The sequence below is a fragment of the Lissotriton vulgaris genome, chromosome 10 (genome assembly GCF_964263255.1).
Source record: "Lissotriton vulgaris chromosome 10, aLisVul1.2, whole genome shotgun sequence".
Classification (NCBI taxonomy): domain Eukaryota; kingdom Metazoa; phylum Chordata; class Amphibia; order Caudata; family Salamandridae; genus Lissotriton; species Lissotriton vulgaris.
Window position 1 is genome coordinate 749596540 of NC_141698.1, and position 22775 is coordinate 749619314.

Consider the following 22775-nt stretch of genomic DNA (forward strand, 5'->3'; position numbering starts at 1 on the left):
GTAACAAATGAAGTACAAGCTGAGTAGCATATATTGTGAAATATGCTACTCTCAGGGTGGAATTTTCAGTTGTTCAATTAGGTGGATGTCTGATGAGTAAAATAAAATGTTTGGCCACCATAAAGATCTTTGCACTGCTGTTCCTTGGTTGGTTGTCATGAGGAGGCCTGAAAAAAAAGGCTTAAATGTGTCAGCAGTGCAAAATGAGGCTAATATATGAAAGGTTAAAAGTTGGGACTATTGCTAGTAGATGAATAAGGAAAAGACAAAAGTTGTAACTATTTTGTCAGGAGGTTGGTGGAAGAGGAAAAGAAAGGTGGCGGGCGGAGGAGAAAATGGAAAGAAAAGAATTTATCTAAAATTGTGGGCACGCACATGGTCATTGTGGGATTACAGCCTTTCCTCCACGGGTGAATCGTTTTGGAGTCCGGGGTCTCCTCCTTACTTTTAAATGGCCGAAGTGTTGTGGGACTGGCGATCACTGACCGAGTCCTCCTTCATGGAGGTGGGAGGTTTTCGAAGGAATTTTCATTGCTTGCTGCCTGCCTCGTTCATGATGTTGTTTTCGGAAGCTTAGTCTGTGCCTAGCGCCGACCGGAAAAAAAAACCTCTTGCTCCCCCATCGCCTTTTGTCTGCTTGCTGTGGATGGAGATGGTGGGTTCAAGGCGGCCATCTTTACCTCACTTGATGGCCTCTCTGTGGTCTGCTTGTCTTCGGCGAGTGATACCATCCTGCTGAGTTGCTGTGCCGCCTCCACAAACCCTCCAGTGGTTGTTTACACCTAACTCAGTTTGGTCTGCCTTTGTTTAGGGCCCGGTGGTGATGGACTGGCTCCGGGCATGCCCTGATTGGTACAGGCCTGCTGAACTTGAACATTTTCCTTCTGCCTGGTTCCTGATCCCCTTTCTGCTCCTTGTGGCGTTTGCCTGGGTTTATCCCTTCCTCCGCCCAAATGTTTGACATAGATGTGATTATCTGCTTTTATGTTAATTTTGCAACTATTCATGTTCTCATCCTATGTAAAGCGCTCTGATACCTCCAGGTCTAGCCAGTGCTATATAAAACTCCTAATAAATAAACTACACTACTCGACCCAGCGTACATTAGAGTCCGATTGCTTTCCATTTATGACACGCATGGATTACAGAGATAAGCAATGATACAGGCACATGTGAATTAAAATCTCTAACAGACGTGTCACATTCCACATGTAGAATTATGAGCCACTGAGTAACTAGTGTAGATGAGGATTATTGCTTGGAAGTAAGATAAATTGTTTTACCTAACACGCACATGCTGTATCTGAAAACCCAAAGTTAACTGTACATACACATCCGGTTGAGCAAAATATGGAGATAGGTAGTTATTGCTTGAAGATTGAGAGAGATATATAATTATAATGGATTCTGTGAGGAGCAACTTAGATGTAAGGTTAGGCCATGGTAGGGCACTGGAGATTCATGCATGTTAACAATCAATGGCATGGTTGGCCATATAAATGCATAGATTCCGTGGATATACTCCCAACATAGCTCCAGCATTCGAAGATTTACTGTTTAGTGTCCTGGGACGTGTAGTTATCTTATAGCGAGCTTCCGCTCATCTGCACTCTATGAGAGACTGGAAGTGTTCCAGACCTCCATGAAAGGGTAAGTGAATGGTTGATGTCAGACACCAATTTAGAACATACTATTTACACTCTATGTCATGATTAAGTATGCTTTTTTTATGTTTACTATGGTGGAGTTATACCTCAGTTGGCTTTCACCTGAAGGGAAAGCGTTGGTATACATTAAGTAATGAGATTTAGCGAACTGCTACAACTGTACGAATACCCAATAGTCTTTGCTTATAAAACTAATAAAATACTTTGAAACCAAAAATAATAATAATTTTCCATTTGATTGCTCACAGGGTTGAAGGTGCTGCCCTTGACTATCTGCTCTGTAATCATCTCTCCTGTTATAGATCAGAAGTGTTTCTCTGGAGCAATAACATTCCCTTTATAGGACTCTATTGATCACCCTTCTGGGGCAAACTTTGTCAATGTATTTCTGCCTCCTTGTAATAATCTTCCTTATAGTAGCAACTTCTCGTTCTCAAGCACTGCCCTTATGGTAGGTTATCCCCAAGTGCTCTGGGGTGATGTATGTCCTACAGTAGTAGGGAATTAGTATATGTAGGGTCTTTTAATACAGTGTAGTATACAGTGACCCATCTCTGTTTGATACAGGGATCCAGACAATTAATGGAATCTGTACCATGGTTCACCGTGAGCTCAAGGTCAGGATGTTGCAACTTTAACCAGTCCATGAATTCCATCAACTGTTCATCTTGTCCGTACCGGATGATGAACAAGTCATCAATATATCTTCTATACGTGACAATATTATGTTTGAAGGGATTATTCATCTGGATTACTGTATTATTCTCAAATTTAGCAACATAGAGAATTGAAATGTCCGGGGCAAAACATATCCCCATTGCCACTTCCTTTGTTGATGATAATCATTTCTGGACATGAAATGGTTATTTTCAATGAAATGGTCAGTATGTCTGTAATGAATTATGTGGGATTGGCGGTAGTATTTGCACAGCTACTGAGTAGTCTGGTGATCTCCGGATCGATATTTGTGTATAGGGACTCTCCATCTATGTTATAATGCATCTCGACGGGGGTCCCTTCCACTGTGTTAATGAACTGCATACTATCGTTCACATATGATTCTATTTTCGGGACTTCGTCTTTGATGTTGTATTTTTTGTATCTGCAGACAGTTTCTAGGATTTATCCACATCCTGACACAATTGGCCTACTCAGGTTTTGTTCAATTCTTATGTACATGTATTTGGTAGTGTATATGTGACTGGTGTTATCAGGTGCGGTTCGTCAGATACCTAAATTCCCTCTCACTAATCCAGCCTGCTTAAATGCCTGTTTCTGTGCATCTCTTCCTGTTTACGTATATATCAAGATTACACAGAGAGTCAGATAGGTGGTGAGTAAAGTTTGATGATATAGACATTCCAGTTAGTAAATGAGCCTCTTGCTGTTGTCCTTGTAGGTGTTTTCCCTAGCGGGATGGCTTGTCCTGATGAGAACCTGTGAATAAGCTGTGGGGTTGAAATGTCAAAACACAGATCCCTTGGTCTACCTCTTGGATTTAGTGAAGGACTATAATTTGTAAAACAGAATTCAGCACATTGAGAACAGCGTTCCCCCTCGAGGAGTTGGTTTTATTCTGTACAAAGTCACTATTTGCACCTTGGTCACGCACTGTGCTATCTGCACTAGTGTCCCTAAGAACAATACATGCTGTTTACATGAATCTGTGTGATATGTAATTAAATTGTGACTAAAATTAACTTTTACATAAAAGGCCCTGTTCTAGTATTTATTACAATAAATGAATGACTAAATTGATTTTGTGCACCGCAGATATATACATATGGTTACCGATGGAAAAGAGTCCAGCTGCACCAGGACTTTTTCACATAACACACTCCTGCATCAGTTGCAAACACGAAAAATTACCTGCAGGCCATCAGTCATAAGTAAGCAATATGCTTGTAGATCAAAGTTGGCTTTGATTGCTCAAGAATCGCATGACTTCTCACCCAATTACCGGCTCAATCTGATACATTTTAAGTATCTGCACAGGCTATACCGCACCCCTGCTCAGCTCCACAGGCTCGGACTCATTCCAAGGGACACTTGTATGCGTTGCGCTGCCCCGGACTTCGCACACTTAGCGTGGTTATGCCCTAAGGTCTCTGAATTCTGGAGGGTGGTTTGCTCCACTATTCCCGACATTACTAGTACCACAGTGCATCCTGACCCTCCCCTGTGCCTCCTTGGGTTCGTGAAATTCTGTCCTGATGCCTGATTGCGATGCTGCTCGTCCTGGCTAGGCTTAAGGTGGCCATTTGTTGGGGTCGTAGACCTGCTCCTAAAGTTGAGAGCTGGCTGGAAGATGCCTCTTGGTGTCAAACTCTGCTGTCGGAGTTCTGGGATTTACCACTCGCCAAGTCCTGACCTGTTGATATCTGGGGCCCTCTTGTGACCTATCTACATTCCCAATCCCACCCCAGTGGCGCTGCCGCTCCAGCCCTCCCCACCGGCCTTGTGCCCGCGGCGGCCGCCAGTTTTGGTCTGTGAATGCCTCCGCCCTCATTGTGGGCTCCCCCGTCTTTCGTCACTCCCCACTGATGTTATTGCTGTGTACGTGACCCCCTGTGAGCGGAGGGTCCCCTGTGTAGTGAAGTTGCGAGTTTAACCAGAATATATTCCTGCTTGTAGCAAGATGTAGTCTGCTTGTGTCCGAATGCTTGACTTCATCTTTAATGTGGCAATTTGAGCTGCTATGTTGCAGTGTAATGTCTGACTTGAATTTGTCAATAAAGGTTTTGAAAAATTAAAAAACAAAAAGAATCGCATGACTTCTGAACAGGATGTTTCTTTCCTATGTCCTTGACACCAATGTTCCTGCAGGTTGTACTCCACTGAACCTAATAAAGTAAATCTTCCAACCAACGTGCAGGATCAAAAGCCTAGAAGTCATGCTTATCCCAATGGTCATTCAATGTTCAACTTGAAAGTTTGGTACTTTTATTCCGTTGCTTCCTCCATGTGTGAGAAAGTTCCTTTTTTACATTGTTAGCTCACACTTTCTGCCTGGTTTTGATATAGTTTTAATTGTAGTGCACAGGTTCCCTTCCATCCAGGTCCCCTGTGCCAGAGCTTGTTGCTTAAAAAACATGCCTACAATTAGTACTTCTGCCCCCTGTAAGTCCCTAGTAAGTGGTATCTAGGACCAGGGAGCGGAGGGTGAGGAGTCTTTATTTGAAAATGTACTTACCTTATTGCGAAGATCTTGGTCTTGAAATAAAATCCATTTTTCTAAAATTGGTCTGGATCACCTAGAGTTGTGTGTCCATTATTGAGCAATGTTGTGCAATAAATGTCTTGCACTTCTCTGTGTTAGGCTTAAGGCTGCTTGCCCCCCACTACCACTAATAGAGCACTTTGGGTTTTACATGGAGCCCTGGACTCTGCATTGTATTACCATCTAGTGACAATATCTTATACGGATCCAGCGTCCTACAACATGTAAAAAGATTATGGAATCTTGGTAATTATGCAAACGGGGGCTTATCACCTTGCCTCCAGAAACAAAAATCAAAATGTATCTTCTCTGGAAGCTTGTTTTACTTTGCAATACTGCCTGCTCAACGCGAGCCATAAACTACCTTAAATACTAGTCGTTTTCTTCTAAATGGTATCAGTAAGCACTACCTGTTACCATAAGTGCTAGTTTTACTCTTTGCTATAGGTTCCACATGATTATTGACCAGCTTTCCTTCGTTATATGGAAGTGTGTGCTGTAGATCTAACCATTTAAATTGTGTGAGACAAGTATCATGTGTGCACAGCACTTTGTAGGTAGCACACGTATTTTAATTTCAATGTCCGACAACACGAATAATGGGCATTGTCCAGTAAGGAATAGTTCAGCTGGAGGGAAATAATTCCAGGTAATTATTTTAGTATGTTAGTGTCAGATATAGCATGTAAACAATGTCTACCTTTAGACCCATTTTGTTTGCAGTTAATTGTTTTCAGCATTCTATTGCTAATTATTGTTTAACATATTGATTTTATTCTTTTGTTTTCAATCTATAGTTGTGGCGATATATGATTACTGCAAGGACAAGGATGACGAGCTATCTTTTATGGAGGGTTCAATCATATATGTGATAAAAAAGAATGATGATGGCTGGTATGAAGGCGTTTCCAACGGAGTGACTGGCCTTTTTCCCGGGAACTACGTTGAATCAATCATGCACTATGCCGATTAAGATTGGCTTCCTTTTTGGATTGAGACCTTACTGAATCATGCTGTGATTATTTGAGGCCAATTGTAAAATGTAACAAATGTCACAGTACTTGTTAAAGAAATGTCCCCATTATCCTGCAAAGACATGCTGTTTTAATGGATTTAATTCTGAAGTACAACTCTCGATAGACAGTTCGTGTGTTGCCTGGTTGAATTTCTAAAATTGTAAAACTGCCCACAAATCGGTTATGCTTATGTACTTACGCGTTGTTAATTTTATGACCAGCCTAAATATTTTGGGAATGTAGGGTATAGTATTTAATGAAATCATAATTCATTTGTGCCATAATGTTTCAGTGCAGCATGAGAACTAACATCAAGACGTTTCACTAACCTAAACACTGAAAAATAAGTGCTGGTCGAATTACTTTTGTTTAGATTCTTGCTCATTTTTAAACTATATTTGTTTAAAGCATGCTTACAAACTTATGAACTGAAATACTACTTTAAAAACGAAAAAAAATCCAAAAAGCTTCCAATTTGTTGTAATATTTACCCAGAGTACTCTCACTTAAATTCTATTATATGGCATTGTGAAAAATGGGTGGTCTTAATATGTATGTTGTAATTTGTACTTATTTTTTTTAAATGAGTGAATTTGCATTATAAACTTTTTTCCATTTATAAATACATAAGTGAACCAAACAAAGTTCAGCCATTTTGCTTCACTGGTTTACAAAAGTGTCATTTAAAACGCCAGCTTTGCAAAAAAATCTAAAAAAAAAAATCCCATGACTAATTTTTGTCTTACAAAGTATATACCAAGATCAATACCTATGGTAGCCTTAGCTATATATATAATAACCGAATACGCACATTTTAAATTTGAAATAATTATGAATAATCTAGGATGCTGTCTTGTTCAAAAAGTTCAGACATCGAATGTCATGCTATGAACCCAAAATGGTTTTTATATAGCTGTACCTAAATACGTTTTGCTACAACTGACTCTTAAAACGGACCAGGACTACAAGCTGTGTATTTTATAAAATATTATGCCAAGTAGGCAGTTCCAGGGAAAGGGCCAAAATACGGTCATTAATTTCTTCAAAAGGGGGACCATTGTGTATGTATCCAGAATATTACAATTTTTGCCAGTCATTACCTTTGCTTCCTTTTCGATTCAGAGACGCTGGACAGAAAATGCACACTGAAGGGTGCTCTAATCACTTTATACTTAATCTACATTTGTGTCCCTTTGGTCTTGTTTTCACTATATAAAATATGAAGCAATGACGTCCGGACACAATATAAAAACTGCCTTGTGCACTGCAGCACTAACTGGTATTTCTAATCGCTAGTACATTTTTTAAAGACTTTTTGTGGACCTACTGAAATGAGTTACTCCTATTTGGTGTTGGGAATTGTACTGATGACTGAATTTCAGATTTTTAAAGCACATATAGATAGAAAGGCTGATGGTTTGAACTTGCAGTAACATCGGGGTTTTATTGTTTGAGTTTTTTTCTCTTCATCCTGCTCATCTAAAATCATTACTTACGCAAAATGCTTCTTGCTCTCTCCTAACATTATAATTTTCTAAAATGTTGACAGCCAGTAACATGTATTTCTTTTTAAAATTGGAAATTCTTTTAATTTGTATATAACCTGTTAATTAAAAATGTATGTACAGTCTTTTATAATAAACCATTCTCCTATTACTGCAATGTAAGCGATTTTTGTTTGACATGAGCTATCTGTTTAACACATACACACACACGTGTAAAATTAGATTTGTACGAATGTGCGACCCAGGCTTCTTTTTTAATGATTCTCTAACGTACAAAAATCATGAACAAATTGATGATTTATTCTTTTGTTGGCGTCTGTGTGTGGATAAGTGACGTGTAAACAATGCCACACACATACATACAGACATAATTATGCACATGGTACAATTCAATAGTTCTACTATTTTTAACATTTAGAATTATGGCTTCTTCCATAAAACTTTTAGGTTAAAATATACAGTACTTTACAGCACGATGCGATTGAAGACATTTAACTGTCCATGGGGTGTTGGTTTTTTTTGGAAACCCCGACTGTATAGGCACAGTTTGGTTGGTAGCTGCCAGACTTGGTGGAAGGAGTACTTGTCATTTGTCTCGTGTGAGAACAATTTCTGTGAGTTGAATAAGGGCCTCCCTCTCCGGGGATGGCTGTAATTTGCTAATCTCTCGTATTGCTTCATGACAGTACCGTCGAGCAAGGTAGGTTGCTTGTTGGACACCATCACTCTTCAGAAGAAAGAAAAAAAAAAGTGTTACACACGAGAGTGAATAAATTGCATTTCTAGTAGCTTGGCAGTTATCTATAACACATGTTAAAACGTTGTTAACTGTATAAAATGGGCATGCTTGTATCTATCAAAAACAAAGTAACGTGATATGGAACGGTCAATATGCATTATTATCCTCTCCCAAACATACCATAACGTTCAGTTGCCATAACCGTGGTCATGCACCTTAGCGTATGGGCTTTGTAATTGTGTATGGTAAGAATGTGTCCGTTTTAAGGGTTACATCTTATGACTCGTATGATGGGGGTTCAATGTATAAAGATTAAAGTCTATATGGGGGTACCTGTCCTTGGAGTAACACTCAGGCCCACAACTTCACATTTTGAACTGTGTTCGTCACCCTTCCGCAGATTTGCTCCTTAACTGCACCCATATCATACTGGTTTGTTTCAACAAGAGCTGCTCTCCTACAACAGTTTCCTTTCCTCTGCCACTTTGGATGGCAGGCCAGTGGCCTCCAAATGCATATTCCAGTAAACTGTTTTGCTTCCTTATCTGCTGGTAGCACTCCTCTGCAAATGATGCTTATGACTGATTCTTGCCTGAGAAGCTGACATTTTAAGGAGGCACTCTATTGCGTGGACCCAGATTCCTGCCAGTGCCTTAAGTATTGTAACCAGTAAATTATACTTTTGTAATCTGGAAAAGGAAACAACATGGGAAATAAAAAATGCCAGGGACACTGCATTATTGTTTCTGTTGGCAAAGATAAGTCGAGAAACAAAGCAAAAGGCAGAAACTTCAGCCCTTGTTTAAAGATCTAGGACCTACACTAACTTATGTAAATGTATACCCATACAGAGCTAAGGCCCAAATGATTGACATCTGCAAGGAAGGAGGATTTGTGAAGTGAGACCGTTTTGGTGCCATAAAGGATGTCCGGTAACCTGCCCTATGGTTTGATAAAAGTGCTTATGACCCAGTGATAGGATCTGATTTGGAAGTTGGTAACTCCCATGTGACTTTGTATCCTACATCTTATACTTTTGAGCCTAAGAAGACTTCTATGTTTTCTCTTACTTATCCAGATCCTCATGCATGACCTTCCCTGAATCATTGGGAACTTCTTGCTCGCCCCTTGTTAGTGGGGCTAATAGTCTTGTGAACCCTAAACTATAATGCCACATTTTCAAGTGGGTGCCTCTAAAATCCATAAGACCCTTCACAGCATCCTGCAGGTACTGGACCATTGGTTACTGAGGTTTAATAGAGTGCTGCGTTTCTCCCTTAGTTACTTCAGAGCACTAAAGGCTATATCCTCATGGAAAGACCTTCAAAGTCAGACATCTGCTCAAATTCTCCTTCAATGGAGTCCCTCTGTTTGGTTTGCGGGTTTATCAGATGTTAGAAAAAATGAGAAAGGAAACCGCAAATGCCATGAGTGACCTTTACATCACTTCACCTAGGTGCGCCTTTTGGAAACATCACTATCAGGCAGGATCTAAACCTGCTTCCCGAGACCCTATTGCCATCCTACAAGAAGCATACCATCTGAAAATGGCACAAGGGTACACCAGGGGTGCCAATAGATTCATCTCTTTTTCAGCCAAACTGTCAATTCTGTAAGATACTTTATGCACTTGCTGGGCATGATGGCTTCGTGCAGCACTATAACACCCCGTGCACAGCTCCACATGTGCCAGTTACAGAAATGCTTCTTAATTCAGTGGGACGATCTAGTGTAGGTAAATGCCTGTGACACAGGGGCACCACTTCAGTTTCCTCAAGCTCTTTGTCCTACATCTCACCCTCAAAGCTTTCCTTTCCCCAATTCAGGACAAGGTAGAATTAATCAGAACAAGTAACAGCAGGTACTACCTACAGAAATGGGGCTTTACACACTCTTTTCCCTCTAATTACTGGGACAGAACACATGTTATTGGGCACTCCGCTACGGTATTCATCTCATGGGGGGGGGGGGGGGGGGGGGGGGGGGGAGCAACTTGGCAGATGCATCAATAAATCCTCGAATGGTAACGCTACCCACAAGTACTTCACCAGTTACTTTCAACATGGGGGTCCACCCACGAAAACACAATGCCCAAACCTCCTCTCAAGATACCCAGTCCATGAGCAATGTACCATGCCTGAACTGGTCAGAGAATCACAATATAGTATATAGTAATTCTTAGACTCCCTCACAAGGGCCAACCCATATCCAAAGCAGGTATCACCAGGTGGACAGTTAAATGCATCCAAACTTCGTATCCTAAAGCTAAAAAAACCTTCCGGTTACCCACAGGAAGCACTGTACATGAACAAAGGCAGCAGCCATGGCATTTCCAGGCAATATTCCATTAGCCGATATATGCATAGCAGCTACATGGTCATCTCACACACCTTCACTAGACCTAGTGTGAACATTTTAGCTAGACAATGGTTGGCCAAATGGTCCTCAGGACACTACTTCAGACAGCTGCATCAACCACATGTTAGCCACCACTTGTACAAGGACACTACTTTACAGTCTGCAGAGCATGTGTATTTACAGCACCGTATGTTATGACCCGGGAGTGTTATTTAGCCTGTAAACATCTGTTCAAAGCCTAGACCATCCTGCTCCCCGGAAGTGTGTGGCTGTGATCATACGATGTCGTTCTTTACTGAATTTTAAATTAGTGCTTAATACCCCTGACTAGGCGTTGAAACGCTTTTAGGAAAGTAGCACGCTACTCTGGACCCCGAGGGATTAGGGAAATATAAGATATTCATTTGAGCAGCGGATATGTCTGTTAGTTTGACTAGGATAAAGGAGGGATAGAGGCGGTTAGAGTAGAATAGGATATCTAGGAGATCACAGTAGAAGAATGTGGTTTGGGTTGAGTCGGAACATGGAGGTAGAGGATATAGTAAGAGGTATAGGATGAGACTAGTAGTGCATCGGAAGAAGTTGATGGTTTTTCCTACAGTATGAGTAAAGTAATAAATATATAGATACATTACTACATAGAAAGGGTATACATGTATAAGGAAAAATAAAGAGACATCAAGTTGTATAAAGTTCCATATTTGCATTTATGGCTAGACCAACTCAGGGCCTCATTTCCAAAACAAATGATTCAGCAGAGCAAACCATTTTGCTGCGTAGAGCTGCGTCATTTTAAAAGCACATGAATGCATCTTATTAACAAAAGAAAGCATTCATGTACTTTCCCCTGCGCTGGCACACAATTGGCAGCCATACACTAGCACCCTTGCCTCAAGTTGCAAGGGTGCCTGAGTTGCGGGGATGATTGTTTTTGTGCAGGAAGGGGCTAGTTCCTGCACAAAAACAATTATCAGTGGCATTGTTCTCTTTCTACGCATGTTGCAGCATGTTTAGAAATAGGAAAAAACAAGGAGAAATAAAACTGTTTGAGGCATGTGGGCAGCTGAATTCATATCTGTGCATAGATCGCCGCCTAGTGTTGGGTCCGGATGTTTGCACTTTGTTGTCCTGGAAGAGTCTTCGAAGTATCACGAGATAGATGACTCCTCCCCTGGACTACAGTGCGCATGGGCATCTTCTCCATGTTCAGATTGTTTTTTTCCGCCATTGGGTGTGGATGTTATTCCTATACTTCAACTTCAGAATCGAAACTAAACTTTTCAAGAGGCCAAAAGGACTTAGACGGTATTGTTCTCGCTCGGTACTTCTTGACTCGATCAAGCTTTCCATCTCGAGCCGGTCGTCGACGCGGGACGTTGGGTCTTTTTGGTGCCACGTGGGCCTGCTGTGGATGGAAAGGAGACCGTTCAAAAGGTGCCCACAATGCCACTCCAAGTTCCCGCACACTGACAAACTCACAGTATGCAACAAGTGCCTATGACCAGACCACAAGGAAGAAACCTGCCCAACCTGTGCCCAATTCCGTTCGAAGAAAACCATCCGGATTCGACTGGCCGCTAGGCAAGAGAGGCAGCGACAGGCACCGGAACCAGACAACATCTTCGAGGATGAACAAGAACTTGAAGCGGAAGATTCAGATCTAGAGATCGTCACCGTCGAGGACCACTTGGACTCCGATGACGAAATCCCACCGGGGCAAACCGTGAGTACATTGCCCCCGACACCAATTACCCCGCTGCAGAAGGCTCCGGTCGAGGCATCGCCTAAAGGCCTTAGCCAAGAACCAAAACATCATTCAGCAGCCCCACCATCCGGCTCTGCTCCGAAAACAAAGATTAAGGCTTCAGAGACCCCAGGTCCAAGTAACGTTATCCCAAAGAAGGTTCTAGCACCCAAAAAGGTTGCCAGGCCGAAGAAGGTCGTTGACACAAAGGGCGTCGGACCGAAGCCTGTGGTCCAGCCAGAGAAGGTTATCAAACCAAAGACAAGTGCTCCTAAAAGACCGGTCGATCCGAAAAAAGTCATCTACTCGACAAAAAAAGACAGTTAACCTATAAAACCTGTAGAGCACAGAAAGCGTATCGAATCTAAAGATCCGGTCGATCCGCAATCACTTGTCAACCCGGACAAAGGGGCCGAGCCGAGAAAGAGCAATAAGGCACCGAAAGTTGTCTAACCAAAAAAGGTTATCGACCCGGAGGCAATAGTCGATCCAAAAAAGTCTAAGCCAAAGAAGTCAAAAACACAGCCACGGACAGTGGAAGAAGAACTCTTCCATCCAGATCCATCAGAGGATCAGGCAAAAATATATATAAACCCTGAGACTGGTAAAGTCACAATCCTACACAGGAAGAAGAGGCCATTGGACACGGACTCTCATTCCCCCATTCCTGTAAAGAAAAAGGACTTTGAGACTTCTCCCTCTAGACCCTTCATTTCTTTCTATCCCACTATGCCTACTACGCCTTTTGCTCCTTACTCTCCTACGCACTCTGGGGACAATGAGGGCGACACAGGGAAGATCCTCAACATGATTATGACTATCCAGAGGATCCTAACCCTCAAAATGAACCATGGGATGATCCGACTGATCCATATGACACGCATCCCATCCCCGACACCTCCTCACACCCAACAAAGCCGTCACCTACTGACAACACCATTGTCTTCAACCAGCTAGCCGCGCAGTACCACAACGTAGACCTGCACAATAACCCTATAGATGAAGACTTTTTATTTGACACATTCCCTACTTCAGAGAAAAATGTCAGAACACTTCCTATGTTGAAAAGGGTATTAAAACACGCGCCAGATATATTTAAAGATACAGCCAGAGCAAGCGTAATCAATCCCAGGATTGAAAAGAAATATAGAGCGGCCCCTACTTATATCAGAGGTCAGTTACCATTAGACTCACTAGTAGTGGCTAATGCACGCAAAAGGGCCAACTCACAGACAACAGGAGAAGCTCCACCTCATGATAAAGAGTACAAAATACTAGAGGCCTCGGGTAAAAGGGTAGCATCACAGACTTCCCAATTCACGGAGAATTGGAAATATACAAGCTCTACTAGCTCGTTACGACAGAGCACACTAAGACCAGCTTGAAAGTTTAATGCAACACCTGCCTGAGCCTTTCAAAGCCCAAGCTAATGACCTCATACAGGAGGGGAAATTTATTACAAACTCCTCCATTAAATGTGCGCTTGACGCAGCTGACACTGCAGCCAGGTCCATTAACACTAGCGTCTTACTACGAAGACATGCATGGCTACTTATTTCTGGCTTTAAGAACGAGGTCCAATCCACCATTCTTAACCAACCAGTCAAGCAAGACTTCCTTTTCGGCCCTGCAGTCAACACCATTTTAGACAAAATGAAAAAGGATACAGACACTGCAAAATCAATGGGTGCATTGCAGTTTCAACAACACAGAGGTTCCTTTTGACGCTCCTCATACAGAGCAGCTACACGGGGCAATACTTCACAAACCTCGTCTACATACAAAAGCAACACCCAAAGTTCCTTTAACAAGAACTCCCAACAGAGGAGGTTATAGGGGCAACAATAATAAGGGAAGAGGACGTGGAGGCAATAACACCAGAGCCTCCAGTGCCGCAAAACAGTGACTTCATCCCACTACCTCCAGACCATTTAACACCGGTCGGAGGCAGGATCCAACAATTCCTACCAGTCTGGAACACAATTACCACAGACAGGTGGGTGAGACAAATTATCCAGTATGGTTATTGCCTAGAACTCACTTCTACTCCACCCAACATACCACCCAGACACCGTCCTATGTCCAAAGAACACATCACCCTGCTACAACAAGAGGTGAAATGCATGCTAGAAAAGGGGGCCATAGAGCCAGTCCCTTTCCAACACCAAGGGACTCATTATACTTCCTTATTCCCAAGAAGGACTGTTCCCTCAGACCAATATTGGACCTCAGACCCTAAATCAATTCATACTGTCTGAGCACTTCCATATGATCACACTACAGCAAGTGCTCCCGTTGCTCCAGCAAGGAGACTTCCTAGCAACATTGGACCTCAAGGATGCGTATTTTCACACACCCTTTCCATCCAGCTCACAGAAAATATCTAAGGTTCACAATAGAAGGTCAACACTACCAATTCAAGGTTCTCCCCTTCGGGGTAACCACGGCTCCAAGAGTGTTTACAAAATGCTTAGCGACAGTAGCTGCACATCACAAGAGGCAACACATCCACATGTTTCCATACCTAGACGATTGGCTAATACAAGCTAAATCGTACAAACAGTGTCTAAGAGACACGTCTCAGACACTTCAGCTGCTACACAGCCTAGGTTTTTCAATAAACTACCCAAAATCCCACCTACAACCATCCCACATACAACAATATCTGGGAGCTATGATAGATACCTCACTGGCAAAGGCATATCCAAACTCGGCAAGGATAACCAGCATGCAAATGCTCATTCACAAATTTCTGCCACAACACTCTTTGCCAGCTCGAGACTTCATGCAGCTCATAGGCATGTTTGCCTCTTGCATATTCATTGTCCCCCATGCCCGACTTCAAATGCGTCCACTGCAAGAGTGCCTTGCAAGACAGTGGAACTAAGCTCAAGGACTACTAAAAGACCTAGTGTTGGTAGACAGTCGCGCGCTTACAACTCTCTGCAGTGGTGGAAGCCACAAAACCTTTCCAAGGGGCGACTGTTCCAAGAGCAAGTTCCACAACTAGTACTAACAGCGGACGCATCACTGACAGGCTGGTTAGCCCACCTACTTCAATACACAGTACAAGGGCTCTGGACAATCAAACAAACGAGACCGCATACCAATCAACTAGAGTTGCTAGCAATATTCCTAGCCCTGAAAGCATTCCAAAAATACTTGTACAGCAAGACTGTGTTGATCCGGACGGACAACATGACAGCCATATACTATATCCAGAAACAGGGAGGAACACACTCTCTACAGCTGTCCCACAGAGCATATGGAAGTGGGCAATTCTCATCATCATCATCAAATACTTTATTCGGTTTTTGAAAATAAAAAAACATAAAAGTTTACAATAAATACAAATTACAATCCAAATATTAAAATACATTTTAAGAGACCAAAGTACAATAAAATAGAGTCCCAGATATAAAAATTCTTTCCCAGTCCCGGGTTAAGGCAGTATCAGAAGAGTTCATAATTAATCCTTTGAATTCTTAGTTACATATCCAGATATTAAGGGAGGGAAACACGGGTTTATCGGGTAGAAATCATGTAGATCCCATAATGATATTGGGCCGTCTCTTACTTGGGGCGGCCAGGTTTTCAAGTAAGGGACAATATTTCGATTTCTAAATCGCACAAGTACCAGGTCCCCTGCAACGTCTTTGGGAAGAGAGCCCAACCAACCCACCCTTCTAATGCTCCTAATTGCTCCGTATAAATTACGGGGCAGTGGCCTATTTTTTGACAGCCAGAATTTGGTTTTATTAAGTAGGTCATATTGTCTCAATTTTGCCAGATGGAAGGGCGGGTACACCCGCAAGGATGCACCCGTATGGGGCCGCTTCCGGGGGTAAATGGATAGAATTAACTTTATTTTGGCCTACTCTAGGTGCGGTCGGATGGGAAAGAGAAACTTTTGCAGGGTATTTACCTGTTTTTTGCCCTGGAGCACCAGGGCCAGCAAGTTGTATTTGACGTATTTTTTCCTGCACAGGTGGTGGTTTTAAACCTAAGTGGGTAGGAGGTATCTTAGGGCGATTAGATGCATCACTGCATTTATCAACCAGGGAGTTTGACTGAATGGCTTTCTCTATCCCAGAAAGCCTATCCCCTAAAATTATAATTTTTTCTAACAGTGGGGCTATCACAGCGCTAACCATCTGTTCAATGAGGGGTAGTAAGTGCAAAAGGGGAGGGAGTGTTTTAGCTTCAGGAAACTCAGCAACCGGTGGGATCGTTGGGGAATTAGCAAAGGATGGGGTACAGCACCGTTTTTGGATTAGGGGGTTATTTCCACCCTGGTTAACATCGTTATGTTTCCTTTTCGCGGATGAAACCTGAGGGAGTTCAGTACTTTGCATATTCAGGCTGCGGGATATGTTAGATAATATGAGGGGATCTAAAGGAGTAACCATGTCTGAAGGTGTACTAGCACTTTTGGTAATGGTTGGAGTTTCCAGTGTGGCATATTTGGTTTTGCAATGAAGGTTTAACTCGTCTAGCAAAGAATACGTTTGCCCAGTGCCAGCTACACCGGTTGTGTGGTCCCCCTTGGAGGTCATGGTGGGAATGGGCTATAGGGCCGTGGAGTATGCAGAAATCCACAAATGTAGAAACGGAACGATTAGAGGGGGTCTTTATCTTATGGCAAATATACCTTTATTATGTCAGCCAAAAGGGAGATGGCCCGTCCCGTCCTTATCCGGCCTTTGAGGGCCGTAGAGGGCCCGCCTTATGTCCCGCACGCGTCTCGGGAATAGGAGCTAGATTTAATCGCTAAAGGCAGGGGGGCGGGAACGCAGAGGGAAGAGGCAGCAGCTGGGAAACACAGAGCCTGCTGGACCTCGCAGTCCCTCGGCGTGTGGAGCAGTTTGTGTCTTTTCACCTCAGGTCAGCCCGCAGAGTTCAGAAAGCGCTTGCAAAGCGCTGGAATCCCACGTCGTTCTCCCCTGTGGCAAAACACCGTGGGCAATTCCCAAAAACATCTTTATCCTGGCAGTACACCTCCCAGGAAAAGACAATCAAATAGCGGATCTGCTCAGCAGACACAGCCAACAAGTACACGAATGGGAGATTCACCCCCAAGTTATCCAGCCATTCTTCAAAAGTGGGGTCACCCAGAGATAGACCTGTTTGCCACAAAAGAAAACTCAAAATGCCAGTACTTTGCCGCCAGGTTCCCACATCCGTTGTCACAGGGCAATGCGATATGGATGAACTGGTCAGGCAGATTTGCATACACTTTTCCCCCCAGCACCACTGATTCTGCTGGTGGCTCGCAAACTACGGCAACAGTCACTCACAATGATCCTAGTTGCTCCCACATGGGCGAGACAGCCATAGTACACAACGTTCCTGGAGCTTTCAGTAGTTCCTCATCAAAGGCTACGCCTTGCACCCCATCTTCTAACTCTGAACCATGGAGAAATCAGACACCCAGATCCCAATCAGATGAACCTAGCGATCTGGCTCCTGAAGTCCTAAAATTTGGACACCTTAACTTGCCTCCAGACTGCATGAATATCATTAAGGAGGCAAAAAGACCATCTACTAAAGCATGCTATGCAGTTAAATGGAAGAGATTTGTTATTTACTACAACAATAATCAAATCAACCCATTAGATGCTTCCATACAGAGCATTATATGTTACCTACTGCATCTTCAAAGATGCAACCTAGCATACTCTTCTAGAAGACTACACCTCGCTGCTATAGCAGCATTTCTCCAAAACAGACACCTTTCACTGTTTCGGGTACCAGCAATCAAGGCTTTTATGGAGGGTCTCAAAAGGGTGATTCCTCCAAAACACCCACCTTCACCAGTCTGGAACCCGAACGAATATGCTACTTACCAGTATGCATCTGTTCTTGGCATGTAGGGCTGCTGACATTCATATCTGTGAATAGATCGCCGCCTAGTGTTGGGTCCGGATGATTGCACATTGTTGTCCTGGAGAGTCTTCGAAGTATCACAAGATAGGTGGCTCCTCCCCTGGACTACAGTGCGCATGGGCATCGACTCCATCCTCAGATTGTTTTTAGCCATTGTGGCCAAGATGGAGGGAAACTAAGTGAAAGATGACCATGCTAGAAGTATATGTGAATTCTGCAGCTGCTACAGGTGCCGGGGAGGAGGGCGGGCGATATGAATGTCAGCAGCCCTACATGCCAAGAACAGATGCATACTGGTATGTAGCATATTCGGTTCGAGGCATGTGGGCTGCTGAATTCATATCTGTGCATAGAATACATAGCAGTCCCCCCATTAACGGCGGCCGCCCGTGCCAGCTGCAGCAGTTTGGAAAAGTGTTTTTAGAACAGCCTGCCCTACAGCTGCCTGCTGTTTGGAGTGCACATCAACACAATAATGCTTTGTAAATGTGTGTGTGGTAGACCATGTGGCTGCTCTACATATCTCTTCCAAAGAAATATTTCCAAGGAATGCCATGGAGGCCCCCAACTTTCTGGTGAAGTGGGCCCGTGGTGGAATGGTGAGAGTACGCTTGGCTTTTAGATAGCAGATCTGAATACATTTAACGATCCACCTAGCTATACCAGCCTTGGAAATGGGGTTACCTTTGTGGTGTGGCGCAAAGGCAACAAAGAGTTGTTTCGTTTTCCTAAAATCCTTGGTCCTATCGATGTAATACATCAGTGCCCTCTTGACGTCAAGGGTGTGGAGCATTCTCTCCGCCAATGACTCAGGATTTTGGAAAAAAACAGGCAATTCAATAGTTTGGTTAACATGGAATTGAGACACAACCTTAGGAAGGAATTTAGCGTTAGTGCGAAGCACCACCCTGTTAGAATGAATTTGAATAAATGGCTCTTGGATAGTTAGTGCTTGTAGTTCACTAACGCGCCGCAGCGATGTAATCGCTATGAGGAAAGCCACTTTCCACGTCAAGAATTGAATCTCGCAGGAATGCAGTGGTTCAAAGGGAGGACCCATCAGCCGGGTGAGGACCACATTGAGGTTCCACTCTGGAGCTGGTGGAGTCCGCGGAGGAATGACTCGTTTGAGTCCTTCTAGAAAGGCCTTAATGGCAGGCACTCTGAAAAGTGAGAGGTGCTGCCTGTTCTGGAGATAAGCGGCCATTGCGGATAGATTACATTTGTACAGATGGAAAAGGTAACAAATGATATTCTGAATAGATGCATCTAGCGGGTTAATGTTGTGGTCTGCACAATAAAGGACAAACCGCTTCCACTTTGCTGCATAGCATGCTCTAGTGGTGGGCTTTCTTGCCTCCCGGATGATGTCCATACAGTCAGAAGGCAAGTGTAGGTAGCCAAACTCTAAGACCTCAGGAGCCAGATCGCCAGGTTGAGCTGTTGCGGATCTGGATGCTGAATGTCACCCTGGCTCTGCGTCAGAAGGCTGGGTGTGAGGCGTAGCCTCTGATGCGGTACCGCGGACAGTTCTAGAAACGTGGTGTACCATGGTTGGCGAGCCCACGTTGGAGCAACCAGGATGAGAGTCATCGAGTGCTGCCTGAGCTTGCGTGCCACCAGCAGTATCAGAGGTGCTGGGGGAAAAGCGTACGCAAATTTGCCTGACCAGTTCATCCATATCGCATTGCCCTGTGGGTGTGGGAACCTGGCGGCGAAGCTTTGGCATTTTGCGTTCTCCCTTGTGGCGAACAGGTCTATCTCCGGATGACCCCACCTTTGGAAGTACGGTTGGAGTACTGATGGATGTATCTCCCACTCATGCATTTGGTGGCTGTGCCTGCTGAGCAGGTCCGCCATCTGATTGTCTTCGCCCGGGAGGTGTTCCGCCATGAGGAAGATGTTCCTCTGAATGGCCCACTTCCACATGCTCTGAGCCAGATGAGACAGCTGCGGAGAGTATGTTCCTCCCTGCTTCTGAATGTAGTACATGGCTGTCATGTTGTCCGTCCGGACCAACACGACCTTGTTGCACAGATGTACTTTGAAGGCTTTGAGTGCCATGACGATCGCCATCAGTTCGAGAACATTGATGTGCATCTTCCGTTGCTGTTGCGTCCATAGTCCCTGCACCGTGTAATGGAGTACATGAGCTCCCCATCCCTGGAGAGAAGCGTCCGTTGTCAGGATGATCTGTGGCACAGGCTCTTGGAACGGTCGTCCCTTGCAAAGGTTTCGTGGATTCCACCAATGCAGAGAGTTGTATGCCCGACCGCTCACCAACACTAGGTCTTTCAACTGCCCATGAGCCTGAGTCCACTGACGTGCTAAGCACTCCTGAAGCGGGCACATATGTAGTCTCGCGTGCGGGACTATGGAGATGCAGGAGGCCATCATGCCTATCAACTGCATGAACACTCTTGCTGGAAGTGAGTGTTGAGGTCTGAATTTTTGTATCAGCGATTGAATGCTGCTGACTCACTGAATTCGGCTGTGCTGTGGCCGCCAGAGTGTTTATCGTCGCACCCAGATACTGCCGTATGTGGGCGGGCTGAAGGTGGGATTTTGGGTAATTCAGTGAGAATCCCAGATTGTGCAGGAGGTGAATGGTGTGGGACATGTGGGCGGCACACTGCTGGGCTGACTTTGCCTGGATGAGCCAGTCGTCCAGGTAAGGGTAGACGTGGATGTTCCGTCTCTTGAGGTGCGCCGCCACTGTCGCCAGGCACTTTGTGAACACCCTGGGTGCCGTGGTGACACCAAAAGGCAAAACCTTGAACTGGTAGTGCTGGTTTTGTATGGTGAACCGGAGGTACTTCCTGTGTGAAGAGTGCAGTGGAATGGTAAAGTACACATCCTTTAGATCTAAAGTTGCGAGAAAATCCCCCTGACTGAGCAACGGGAGCACTTGCTGCAGGGTCAGCATATGGAAGTGCTCCGACAGGATGTAATGGTTGAGTGGCCTGAGGTCCAGGATGGGCCTGAGGGACCCGTCCTTTTTTGGTATTAAGAAGTACAGGGAGTAGACCCCTGTGCCTCTTTCTCGCAAAGGCACGAGCTCGATCGCTCCTTTTTTGCAGCATAAGGGTGACCTCCTGCTGCAATAAGTGCAAATGCTCGGCCGACATAGGACGGTGTTTTGGGGGGTATGTTGAGTGGACATTAACTCCAGACAATAACCGTATTGTACAAGTTTCCTGACCCACCGGTCTGTGGTGATGGACTTCCAGACCGGCAGGAACTGCTGGAGTCTCCCCCCGACCGGTGTTGTGTGGTCAGGGGGCAGTGACAAGACGTCACTGTTTGTTGGTGGCAGAGGATCTGGAGCTGTTGTTTCCACGACCTCTGCCCTTGGCGCGGTTACCACGATATCCACCTCGACTCTTGTTGGTGTAAGTGGACTGAGTGTTGCCCTTGTAGTACTGCGTGGACTGGGAGAGCTGGCCTCTGGAAACGCCTCTAGTGCTTGAGCGACGAAAAGACCCACCCCAAAACTGCTGGGACTGTAAGGCACCCATGGATTTCGCAGTTTCCGTGTCCTTTTTAATTTTTTCTAGGGTAGTGTCAACCTCCGGGCCAAACAGGTGATCTGGGTTGACTGTTTGATTAAGGATGGTGGTTTGGATTTCCGGCTTAAATCCAGAGATTCTCAGCCAGGCATGTCGCCGTAGCATAACACTAGTGTTTATAGCCCTGGCAGCGGTATCAGCCGCGTCCAGAGCGCACTTAATTGAAGCGTTAGAGATCAGCTTCCCTTCCTGAATCAGCATCTCAGCCGCCTCCTTGTATTCATCAGGCAGGTGCTGCAACAGGGTCTCCAGTGTGTCGTAGTGTGCCCTGTCATACCTCGCAAGAAGCGCTTGTGTGTTTGAAAAGCGCCAGATGTTGGCTGCCTGTGCCGCTACCCTCTTCCCCGATGCCTCAAAGACCTTGGATTCTTTGTCTGGGGGAGGAGCATCACCTGTAGTCTGAGAATTAGCCCTCTTCCGGGCATTCGAGACGACAAGGGAGTCCAGAGGCAACTGTCCTTTGATGTAGGTAGGATCAGTAGGCGCTGACTTGTATTTCTTCTCAATCCTAGGGTTTATCACCCTCGCCCTGGTAGGTTCTTTAAAGATCTCGCCAGCATGTTTTATAACACCTTTCAGCATAGGCAGAGTCTTAACAGTTTTTTCTGAGACTGAGAAGGTATCAAAAAGGAAGTCGACATCCACAGGGTCAGCATGGAGCTGGACGTTGTGATTGTTAGCTGCCCGCTCAATGAGGGCATTGAAAGCTGCAGAGTCTTCTGTAGGGGACGTTTTTGCAGAAAATAGTTGAGGGTCTTGTCCTGCTTGAGGATCACCTGGGTCAGTTCCAGCGGCCCAGGGTTTGTTGGTATCCTCAGGGTCTGTATAGACAGGATAACTGTACTCATCCTCATAATCTCCCTCACCAGCGTCCACATCAGAGTAAGTGGGCGAAACGTTATGAGTCTGTGGGGAAAGCGGTTCCACCAAGACGGGAGTGGAAGCAGAGTCCTTATTCTTGAGAGGGATCTTGTAGGACTCCATTGGGCGTTTCGGGGCAATTTTCCGCTTGTGGAGGGAAAGCCTGCCCGTTTCGGCATCGATAAAGTGTTCCTGATGCTCGTCCACTGA

At 44.5% G+C, this 22775-nt stretch overlaps 2 protein-coding genes across 37 annotated transcripts in view; one reads left to right on the forward strand and one right to left on the reverse strand.

Annotated features, from left to right (window-relative positions):
- ABI1 (abl interactor 1) overlaps positions 1-7559 on the forward strand; it is a 391827-nt gene extending 384268 nt beyond the window's left edge. For all 36 annotated transcript variants that reach the window (XM_086941617.1, XM_086941621.1, XM_086941633.1 and 33 more), the window contains one exon: positions 5685-7559. In XM_086941617.1, coding sequence (XP_086797743.1) covers positions 5685-5860 — 176 coding nt within the window. In that variant the 3' untranslated portion in view covers positions 5861-7559. The remainder of the gene's footprint in view (positions 1-5684) is intronic.
- A 128-nt stretch (positions 7560-7687) lies between these two features.
- Positions 7688-22775, reverse strand: part of PDSS1 (decaprenyl diphosphate synthase subunit 1) — a 266914-nt gene continuing 251826 nt past the window's right edge. The window contains exon 11 of the mRNA XM_086941653.1: positions 7688-8135. Coding sequence (XP_086797779.1) covers positions 7995-8135 — 141 coding nt within the window. The 3' untranslated portion in view covers positions 7688-7994. The remainder of the gene's footprint in view (positions 8136-22775) is intronic.